We start from the raw sequence: 12,192 nt of genomic DNA on the forward strand, positions 1-12,192 counted from the left end.
TATATATATATATATATATATATATACGGAAAGAAAGTAGATATCTCTTTTGCTGAAATATCTACACTGAAAAAAGTTGTTCAATTAACTGAATTAATTTATCAAATTAAATAAGAGAAATTTCTATATTTGATCAAAGCGAATTTTAGTGTTTAAATATTTCTGTGTGAATTTTTATATACATATCTGATTCTGCAAACTGAACGTCGAAATTTTTTTCGGTCTTGAAACATTCATGAGCAGAACCAGAATAGTAATATCGCTTATTAAATTGATAAGTAATTTAATAATTTTTTATTCTAATAAGCATCTTTATAAGAATATTAATAATTAGATGTTAAGGAAAATAAAAAATCTGCGAATAATTTTTCTTCGCAAAAAATATTGCCTCAGCCAGTTGAACTTTGGAACTTCTGAACTTTTCAGGCGTCGTACCAATTTGATCACTGAGACATTATTGCAATAATCAATAATTAGTAAATTAATCTAATCAAATGAACAATTTTTTCTTAGTGTAAAAATTTAGCTAGATACAGATATGAAAATAATTTTGTTCGAACCAACAAAAAGGTCCAACAAAATTATTTTCAGATCTATATCTAGCTGAATTTTTAGATACTTTAGTAAAACCATTATTTCCGTGTATCATTATTATCTTTATAATCATTATAAAGAGAGAAGTAACATTGATTTATTCTTACAATATACAAACGAATTTCATGGAAAATTGCACATTAATATGAACAATTAAGCGTGACACATAATAGCGCTTGTTATTACGTAATAAATCGGATTGATTGCGTATTGTAATTGCCGTCATAATGCCTCGTAATCAGCGAAAATCTGGCGTCGCGGCAAGCGCAGAGTCGACCGTCTAAATACGCCGTAACCGTAACTCACGGTCCAGTTATTAATTCGATGATGATCGTTATTCATGTGGCGCGTTCTATCGGAGACGTGAAAATTTTATATTTGCCTGTCAACAATGGTGTCGCTCCTGTAAATCCTGACGCTCGGCCATTAATGCAATGCCGCCGCTTCGCGCAGGCCGACTACGAATGCCGGCTACGAACAATCGCGGTGCGCACTGCAGTAATGAATTTTCGGATTTACGCGGCGCACCGGTGCACAAGTCCGATGTATTTTCCGCCAACGAGTGGTTAGACCTTTATCCCCGTGCGACATTTGGCCGGGGGCCACAATTTCTATCGCGATAAACGCGCCACCCTATAGTATCGTCTGTCTCGCTCTCGCTCTCTCTCTCTCTCTCTCTCTCTCTCTCTCTCTCTCTCTCTCTCTCGCACTTTTTTTATATGGAGAAGCTTAAAAAAATACGCCACAGTAACTCCGTCTGCATTTCATTTTTTTTATACGATGTTCAATTTGTCAATGTGAAGTCCGATATCGAGCGTACTGCTGCCGCGACATAAATACAGAGATAAAGAAATCATGCTGTGCGTTAACACTAACGCGTTCGCATATTGCAGTCGCCGGATTGCAACGGCAATACAGTGTCGATATGAGATAAACGCGTGCGATGTATTACGGGATCAATGCAGATGCGCATATTCACCTTACGGTCGATCGTTTCGGTACGATAAAATATATGAGAATAGCATTTATGAATAAAGTGATACGTGTTATCGTCAAAACTCAGAGGAAGCGGTTACCAATTGTGCATCGCTAAGGCTACGGTCCATTTGATACTAAAATGCCTTGAAGCATTCTTTGATTGGTCAATTAAAAATTCTTTCTTCTTATTGCTCAATCAATTGTTTCGTAGCATTTGTAATGCTAAATGAACCGCATCCTTAATTAAATCTATTTATTTATTTATTTATAAATTAGTGATGGACAAATTGATAATTCCTTTCTCCGAATTTTGACAATATTTGGTTTATTCATTTCAACGATTATTGAATCCATCACGTACGTGTTTAAAACAAATATCGTCGAGTTAGAAAAAAATCAAATAAATATATTAAAAAATATATGACACTGTTCTTGAAGGGAATTACGACGGCGATGTTACAATGAAACTGGCAATTGCCAAGGGTTGAATAGAACGCAACGACGACGCCGGAGTCAGAGCCGAAATTCGGTAACGCGCGACGCACTTGTACGAGACGCAAGTAAAATAGGATTTTCATCGGTTTCCGATAATTCGAGCAGATCGAATGGCCGATAGGACCCATCGAAATCATTCTACCTGGTTTCTCCTGATGGCGAATTCATCCATATGAATTCTCGTTAGCCGTTTGGGCGCATGCGGCCAGTTCGTTAACCGTTTCGAACATGCGTATGCATTCGTCCGGGATTTTATTGTACGGCACGATATTGCATGTAGGGCGAAATGTATGAAAGTATCACGCGAGTCGTTGTATTGCCTGTCATACGTCTTGTTTATTACGTAACGTCGCGTACAAGCCAAAGGGTCGGCATTTAATACCGGCGCGGATGGAATAACTATCAGACCCCAATTGGAATTGTCGGTTCTATATTCCGGGTTTCTCTCTCCTAATTGCAGTTGCCTCAAGCGCGTTTATGGCCGCTCGTCTTGCGAATTGGTCTGACGCTGTATAATTTGTAGCCATGATCTATTTGTACGACTAGCGGCGTTCCGATAGCGGCCTTTCCAGCACATTGGATACGTACAAAGGAAAAGAGTGCACGCGATAACAAGACGTGGATTTAATCGAGCGACGTCACGCGATGCGCGGAAGTGGAACGAGTTGGAATGGGATTTTCATTGGTTCTCGATAATTCGAACAGATCGGATCATCGGATAGGAACGCGCTGAGCGATTCGATCTCTGTCTCTTTCGGCACCGAATCGAATACGACGTGCATCGTCGTTACTCAGTCAATTCGCCTGTATTTTTTATGGTTTCCAGTGACACGGTTAGTTCCTTTACGTTGAAACGGCTTGCCAGCTTACCCGGCCGAGGTCTTTAAACGCCGAAAACAAGAATGCGGAGAGAGAATGCAAGCACCAGGCGGACGACTTAATTGAGCCAGGTCACGCGACTCCGTAATGCCGAGTCAGTGGCGGAAAAAAGTTCCACCATCGGTTCTAGATAATTATTCCGAGCGGCCGTGTGGAATCTTGGGCACAATGAATATTCGATGACTGCGAGAGCGGAGAGCGTCACGATCATTATTCATTTTATACGCGCGTAGTCGGGCAACGTACGCGGCTCGTCGAATTATGACGCGTACATACATATTTCGAATTGGTTCCGCAATCCGAAAGCCACGTTTACCTCGATCCATCGATTAATAACGGTGGTATTGAAAAAAAAATTCGTGCGCGACAGTTGGGGCGAGAAGTCTAATCGAGAGACGTCACGCGACACGCGCGCGGCAGTCGCATCGGTCCGTCGATCGGAGAATTGTCATCGGTTTCCGATAATTCGATGCGATCGAATGGACGATAGGACCCGGATGGAAACGTTGTATCCGGTCTGATATCGTCGCCGAATCACCTGGTTGCGGCGCCAGCCAGCATGAGGCCCCCCCTCCCTCGTTAGCCACGGTGGACGAGCTAGTTAGTCGTGTCTCCGTTAGATACGCCTAACAGGCAGACAGACAACGACGGCAGACTACCTACGTACACACGTACGTGCACACGTACATACGCGATGTGCATTCGCATCCTCGAACCCCACGTGGCTACTATGCGGGTTGGCCACGTATATCGCGCCGGGACGAGACAGAGACACGAGCCACTGTGCATTCATGTACAGTTTCACGGTGCGTCCGTTCGCCGGGGTGAGACCACACATGACGCCTCTTAATTAACAAAAGGTACCTGCAACAGCAGCACCGAGAGAGCACCGTTGAGAGATCCTTGCTCTGTCGACGCCACGTTCGCAGGGGCGAACGCGAGGAACGGCAGGTATACGCGGAGTGTATACGGACAAGCGCAACGAGATGCCGCATACGAAACGAAGAGAGACGGATTAAGGAAGATACAAGGGGTTCCTTGTTTCTCACGTCACGTGCCTTGTTATTTTAGCCGGCGAACACACCGAACACCTACCACCACCATCGCTGCCGTCGTCGTTTCGTGGCCGCGGCAACATTGACCCAACGGCTTGTACCTTCCCTTATTTTCGTGCGCGCGCGGAACTGTCGAATGATACGAATAAGCGAACAGCGAAATTCGAATCGGCACGCGAATGTAACGTTTGAAGTTCTTGCAGTAAAATCCTATCGAATAAAATGTCTCACCCTTCTTCCCATGCGAAAGGTGCGAAGAGACGGGATTCCTCCGGTGACAGTTTCTAAAATTGGATTAGCCCGAAGTCGCGTTACAGTATACGGCCCAGGTATAAAGCAAATATTTTGAATGGGTTTCGTGAGAGTACGAGCCGACAATAAGATCCAAAGCTCGTATTGAATTAACGTTTTCCACGATCTATCGTGAACGGGCGGAGAGCCCGTTTTCGGTTCGAAAATGTTGCGGATGTGCTATGTCGTCACGTCACAATAGAGGCCCGGCGCCTAGCCAGGTCGGGTCACCATTGTATTCTAGACCGTTCACAGATCACGACCTCTGAGTCTAAATAATGTGAGTCAAGTTCCACGCTCGTCGAGACTTTGTTGAACCGTCGTTCAGACTAACGAGAGACACGACGACGAGTGGGTCGCAACCATTTTTTTATCGATCGGTATCGCACGAGGCCGCGTGCGTGCGTGGGACATGGTCCAACGCAGATGGAGATCGCTAAAAGAGAAGTTGATAGAGATCGTGATTCTGATACTTTGCTCTGGCGACGAGATCGGCGACGAGATGGCACTGTGACGGATTAAAGCATTCCCACTGATCCGGATTGGTCGATACATCTTAATCCTGGTTAGTCAGAGATTGCGTATCATTTTGCACGTGTGTGAAAGTAGCACGTGTTACTGATAGGATTTTGTAAAACGGGTGCACAGCCTTATTTCAAGCTTGAACTTTATACACGTGGTGATGTCGGTTGCTCGATTTTCCCTCGATTTAATTCACCTGAATTCCTTTTTTAAATTTTTCGTAAAAAGTTCACGAAATGTAGCAAGGCCGGGGATTTACAATTTTTGCGAGAGAATAATCGAATATAGCCCGAAGCGTAACGCACGCACGACGGCGTGTGCGTCGACGGCGACTAAATGAATTAAAGAGCTCGAAAATGCATGAGCAGCGAGGGCGAGAGTGGCGCAAAGAGTGGAAAATGGAGGGTGATGATGCGTATTACACGACTCGATTGCGGCACCGCTACGTTAAGGCGCGTAATTAAGCGAATAACAGAATCAGATACGACTGTTCGCGTGTTACCCCCTGCGGCGGCTTCTTCGAGGGTGTATTGATAACAGCGAGAGGTCGAATCGCATGCGTCATGCCGATACACTTCCTTGATACTTTCTCACACGTATCCTTTTATAATTCCCGACCATTAAAACTGAATGAAAATTCGTACACGGCGTAACATTATCGGATTCATCGCTAAAGTACGATCTATCAAATGCGCGTCCCGTAACGATCTACAATTCCGCAACGAAATTGTATTGAAGTGATCCGTTCCGTTTTGTCCGAAATAAAAGGGTGATGAGAGAGAGAAGCACAAAGGACCGAGGTAAGATGAGTTTCATAAATTGGATCTGATATCGCCAGGGATTTTTATTTTGTATAGTGCGAACTATAGCTGGAATAACATCACGCGAGCTCATTAAACGTGAAAATCTACTTTTACATTTTATCATTTCGCTTAAATAAAGACAGAAATTGCGATATTAAACCAAAATGAAGATAAATTTCGAAACTCTTGTATTTCCCTTGCTTCAGATCTTTTCACAATCATCATTTATAATTTCGTAATTAATTGAGGATAATCAAAAGCCGGGCGCTATAATCTCGTGAAAAGAACCAGAATTCCATCGAGCAAGATCACGACTTCGAAGAACATAAACCGATCGGCCGATATTTCATGATCACCGTTCCCTCGCATATTCGCGAGGTATCGCTCCAGTCCCCTCTGTTCGCTGATATTCTCCCCGATTTCAACAATAATTGTGCTTGTGCAACTCCGGGCCTCCTTGGTCGGCACGGTGCGGCGGCCCGCTCGTTTGATTTACGATAATTAAAGCTGACCTGACCTTTTTCGTCGCAGCGGAGAGGAACGCGCGACTCCTTGGTCGGCCGGGTACCGATGAGAGACTACGAGATATTAAAAAGACTCTCCCTCTTTCCGCGTCCTCATTCTCATTCCCGATCGCTGTCCTTTTTTTTCCTCTCCTCTCTTTCCTGCCTCCATCGTAAGAAACGCTCTTTCCGAGTCCAGCGAGACAGTCTGGTGGAACCAACCGGGTAATTGCACGACCGAGCGAGCGCGGCTTTTGCATTTTTGCCCGTGGCGATTTCGCGAGACCAGATCTCAGCTCCCACCGCATTGCGTCCAGAGCCTACGTTCCCGATCGCCGGGTTATATCGCGAACGGTAATCGCGATTTACTTATGATACTTATCGAAGCAGGGAGGGTGATGGTTGCGGCCGATCGGCGTGAGTAGCGGGATCCTTTCGAGCATCCGCGATGCATTCGCGCGCCTGCGCGCGGGCTTCTATTATCTTCTCCCGACGAGCAAGCGCCGCGCTGTGATCGTGGATAACGAATCTGAAAGCGATGATATAACGCCCGGCGATTTATAGCGTGATCATCTCGTGAGGTATGATTAGAAACGCCGTCTCCGTTGCTATTGCTGGTACACCGATTCGTCACGGTTCGCGTAATTGACTGTACCGTGCGATTAAGGAAGCTCATTTCGAAGCGCGCGATAGGACAATTCTTTTTGAAGATATCTTAACCCGTTACAATTGCGAAACTCGCCGAGGTTATCCCCCTTATTGGGATCGTAAAAACGTCGATCACAAAATCAATTCTGCTGTTGCATTCTCTTCGCAGCCGCGCAAGTTTCCCCTTATACTCGCGCGCATCGTACTTATTAAGCTTCGATATAAATCACGAAGCAACTCCGAGCGCGCACGAATTAACGATCAATTTCTCCGCATAATCCCGCGTCGCGGAACATAAATTTTCGGCCGAGGCACGCGCGACGCTATCGGTTTCATAAATTTAATACTCGCGCACGGAGAGCGAATGCGGAGAGCTTCGCACAGGCGAAAGCCGAAGTTGCCGGGCTTGCAGCAGGATTTGTGCGCGAGATGGAGGTAGGTATCCGTCGAGTGAAACGCGTCGTAAAAAGTCCCGCTAGCCGAATACCTTCTCGACGTGAAATTCGGGCAGTGTCAGTTACGAGATAACGAGCGCGGTTGAAAAATTGACGTCGCCAAAGCGGTGTGCAACGGTGTGCGCGGTCGCTACCGCGTTCGACGACGACCAAAACGTGAGAACGCGGAGTCGCTGAAGCGGGACCTCCTCTCCGCAGGCGCACCGTTAATTATTAACGCGGCTAATATTTTTCTCGCCGCGCGGCGGCAGCGCCAGACCAGTCAAGACAGCGAAATTATGACGCGATATCACGTCGCGATAAATCGTCAGGGTAATTATTCACATGGGCGCGCGAGTGTGCGTGCGTACATGCATATAATACGTCGCGCTCTCGCCCGGCAAGTTGTACGTAGGAGAATGGCCGCGCGGCCAGCGAGTGAGCGGATAGGCGCCGCGTTTGTTCGCCACTTTCTGCCTGACGACAACGACGACGGCATGACGACGGCACGACGACGGCACGATGACGTCGACGACGATGATTCTTAAGTTAAGGTAGAGCTATATAGAGTGTGACGGACCACCGCGGAGTAGTGCATTCGTGATAGGCGCCACGAGCGTGTAATTCTCCTTGGAATTATTACGAGGTCAGAGGCCGTAATTGTTATTTATCAGCCGGCTGACGCGACTAAGTATATCGCCATTATGGCTTGTTTCCCGCGTAACGATGATAATAATGAGAGCGGCAATTATCTCTGAGTTACACGCGATGACTTGGTGAATAGATCGCAATCTTTTTCATATGCTTGAAAGGTGCAGTCGCGCCTGTGTCATTACGCCGCGTATTTCAGACCAATAGGGCTTCGTTATATCTTATTTAAGTAACGTAACCTGCAATAAAGCCTTTGATGCAACGGATAAATATATACGTTAGCTTTCACGCAAGGAACATGTAGCGATTTTAACCGCATTACTATATCCGCATTGTCTCGTGAAAACGCGACGTGCTTGTTGGAGATAATTGTTACTTATCCGAGGGACATGCGTGAGAAATGGAAAGCACACTTTACGAGCACATGTACTGACGCACATGAGATATGATTTCTTGCATCGGTGACCGTGCGAAGAATACGGCGAGATGCCGCTCGCCGTAGCTTCCATCACGAGGATGCGCGTCAGAATGGGAATTATTTATCTGCCCCGTGCACTGCAAGAAAAATGAGTAAAGGAAGACGGTGTGTATGTGTGGGTGTGTATGCGTTCGTACATCGTATACTCGCGCTATGTTGCGATTTCTATTGTACGTACAGCACGTACCTAGGGGAATGGAAAACGAATGTTTTCAAGCCGGCACCGTTTGTTCCCGTCGATGTGTGCGCGTGGGCAACGCATGTTTCATACGGGATAATAAGGACAGGGGTCGTGTGTATGCGTGTGCCAAGATTATATAGTTAGATCTTAAAGGAGAAGATGGTTAGCAGGTCATAATTGTATCCTCGTTTCGCCCTAGCGTTAAATCATACACATCCGTTTTATGAGACTGTCCGATTACCGGGAAAACGGTTACACGGTACACGAGCTAACAAACGCTCGCGAAGATAAGCGACGTCGTGATTACTTTGCGGGAACGGAATTTGGACAATGCGTGAAAAAGATGTGTCGACGGAAGAATACGGAAGATGGATTACTGAATCGTGTTTGTTTTAGGGCGACGTCGCGGGCGATACTTTTGTCCGGAGTTAACAGAGATTGATTGTCGCGCGTCCTTTTTACGTTAACGTGCGCACATAGGACGCACTATAACTATAGTATCTGTGTCGCGGTAGATACAATCCGTCGTTAACGTGAACGATGACGATGATATGTCGGGGGCGCTAATTAGTTAGCCGCGGTGTCCCCCCGAGGAAGGAGAAGATTGAAGAAAGAACGGGAATTTCCACGTAGTCCAGGAGGTCGCTTAAAAGTAGCTTCGGGGGAACGTAATCCATCATCGAAAACGGGCTGGTGTAATGTAACCGGTCGGTTATACCGACGACTAATCAGTCAGGCTGCCTCGCCGTATAATTAGCAGTCTCTCGGTCTCTTTCTCGCAGCGGATACTCTCCTGCATATCCGTAACGGTCGCTCGTATATACTTTTAGCTACAATACTCGATCTTCCTTCCGTGCCTGTAGCTCGTAAAATGCATGCCTCTGTTTCCCGCCCGCGATCGTTAGCGAAATACCCGAGTCACGGTGTATTTACGTCTCGTTCTGAGTATTGCGGTCCAGAGCGTTGTCGGATGATATTTTCAAGTAGCTCGTCACGCCGCCATCTCATCGTAAGTATACTATTTACTGAGGCTCGTTTGCGAACTTTGTTAAAAATACGGCACGCGCAAGGTGCATTCGTTGTCTATTGCTTCGCGTAATCAGCCACGAAAAGAAAGAATATGCGTAAAACACGTTGACGAATGTAAGAGCAAGTAAAACAAATTAATGCGATCAGCGATTTCATCAACGACGTAACGACATAACGTAATTTACAACATAACAGTAATTTCTCTCATGTAAACGGATGCCCGCAGAAGAACTTGCGTAAAGTGGACGTCGCATTTGGCGCGAGTACCTCGAGTGAGAGTACTCGGGCCGCGCGCGGCTCTTCGAATCCACGAGGGATGAGAGGTCATTATAGGCTCGGCACGAGTTAAATGGCGAACTTAACGATCTTCTACGAGATCCTCTCTTCCTTGACTGTCTCGACACAGTCTTGCCGCCCGAAGCTTTACGACGTAGCGGCGACGGAGCTTTTTACTCTCGGCTCGAAGAATCGTTTTTATTTACCTTCGCCGGATGTGAAGGGACGAACCACTCCGGGCAGGAGCACACAAAATAACAGGAACAGCGAGCAAGATTTCGGCCTCATCGCGTATCACGGATCACCGCGGTCCAGTCATTCGTTCATCTCTCGCACACGGTGTAAAGGAGGCAAAGACTGGTCGGAGTCACACTTAAATACCGTCACTCGACGTCACTCGACACAACACTGGCCACTCGTCGGCTTGATGACGAGCCCGCACCTGTAACATAAATGGAAAACAACAATGAGAGGAATTGATTACAATAATGCCTATGTTTAGCAGAGAAAGCAGCTTTGCAACTGTTGTAAAATTCTTCAATATGATTGATTCTTGCTTTTGATTCCTTATGGATCTAAATGTCTAAAGCAATCATATTGAAGAATTTTACAACAGTTGCAAAGCCGCTTTCTCTGCTGAATACAGCCAATGTTATCATCTCGCAGTTAACGTTAGAAAATAATGTCTTGCAGACGCAGACGAAGTACGATCGCATGCGCCGTAAATCTTGAGCATTTGGTATAAAGAACGTAAATGAAATACACGCTGCGTTTAGCGATATTTCGAAAAATACGATAAAGCAACCTATTTCATTGCTATGTATGTTATGTGGAAGACTACTTTTTACACAAAATGGAAATTCTCTCTCGCACGCAACGGGACAAAGAAGTATCGAGGTGAAACGGGTTTAACGTCAGTCGCGTCGCCATCACGACGTTGTGTTTCTACCAGAAAGCGTAAAAGACGGTTAGGAAAGTCGAGAGTGCCACTTACGACGTAGCTAGCAGCCCTTGCCATTTAAATATTCCAGCGGCGCCAGACACTTTCCAGCACGCGAAATTTCCTTCGCGGCGCCTTCATTTTCAGTCGTTGCTACCGTGAAAGGAACGTAAGGAAAGCCAAAGCGGGAAGGGAGAGGGCGTAATTTTCCCCTGTGGTTCGATGGCTCCCTCGAACGCGAAACTGCTGTTTCTTCAGGGCGGAGGATTCTGATCGATAACTGTCGGAATTAATTATTAAACGCGATTCGTCTACTGGAAATACGGTTCCTCAGGATTATCAAGATATACTGCTCGATTCAAAATTGGCAGGAACTTGATGCGTTTAAAACTGTGCCTGAGCCGATTTTACGTAACGGGATTCAGAGTTTACTTTTATACATAAATACGTTTCCCGAGAAATATATTGTATTTTAATGAAGTTGTAGTAACATCGCGCATTAATCTGCGTTTTTATTTAAGTAACGTCTCTATCTATGAGGCATTATACTCCGAGTGTTACGCGAGAGTTATTCTTGCTTATCGATCGATACTTTAACTCTCAACGAGATGCTTAAAATTCACGCAATGTGTGCATATCATGCAACAAAATTCGCGTAGAAACGTATGATTGTGAGCACGCTTAGCGTGCGTATATGCAAAGCTTGTTAGTACCAAGTTGTTACACGATCCCATCGAGTCGGTTTATAGTTGAAACGCGACTAAGGGATCGTTTATCAATGTCGTTCGTCAAGGTCTTTCGCTAGATGTTCGATTACATCTGTAAGTACTGTTGTACAGCAGCTTTCTCGTGAGCAAACGCAATGGAATAAAGCAGAATGGTGGTGAAATCTAGTATATTGCGGGAAAAAGTATTAAGTCGTCATTTTAAGTTCCGTGCAAACTTCACTCCGGAAATAATCAAGATAACAAAATTTAATCGTCATACAGCGATATTTTATGAAATAACTAAGTTATATATACAGGGTGTTTCCAAATTAAATGGCAAAACTTCGGGAGCGTGTAGAGGAGTAAAAAACTAAGAAAAAAAGTCCTATAGACATATGCTCGTTTTTGCTCCGTTTCAGAGAAATCGAAAAAAAATGTTTACATTTCTTGCCATATCTAGCACCGACATATTTGATTACATTTTCCACTTTCTGTTATGAATTTGTCAGTCGCTCTTTGAAAGCCTTTAACAGTAGATGAATTTTGTCTTTTGCAATATGCCGCGTACGTATTCTAATAGTGAATATGCTGATATGGTTTTTGTATACGGTTTCTGCAACGGTAATGCTTTAAAGGCGGTGCGAGAATATGCACGACGATTTCCAAACAGAAGAGTGCCAAACCGAAGAGTGTTTATGTTGACATTTAATAGATTGCGAGAGACTGGA

General features: G+C 45.3%; 1 protein-coding gene across 1 annotated transcript in view; it reads right to left on the reverse strand.

Moving 5' to 3' along the window:
• LOC108723828 (netrin receptor UNC5C) overlaps positions 1-12,192 on the reverse strand; it is a 38,545-nt gene that overhangs the window by 16,703 nt on the left and 9,650 nt on the right. Inside the window, exon 2 of the mRNA XM_018449835.1 lies at positions 10,024-10,259. Coding sequence (XP_018305337.1) covers positions 10,024-10,105 — 82 coding nt within the window. The 5' untranslated portion in view covers positions 10,106-10,259. The remainder of the gene's footprint in view (positions 1-10,023; positions 10,260-12,192) is intronic.

The sequence above is a fragment of the Mycetomoellerius zeteki genome, unplaced genomic scaffold, assembly GCF_001594055.1.
Source record: "Mycetomoellerius zeteki isolate Tzet28-1 unplaced genomic scaffold, Tzet1.0 scaffold25, whole genome shotgun sequence".
NCBI lineage: Eukaryota > Metazoa > Arthropoda > Insecta > Hymenoptera > Formicidae > Mycetomoellerius > Mycetomoellerius zeteki.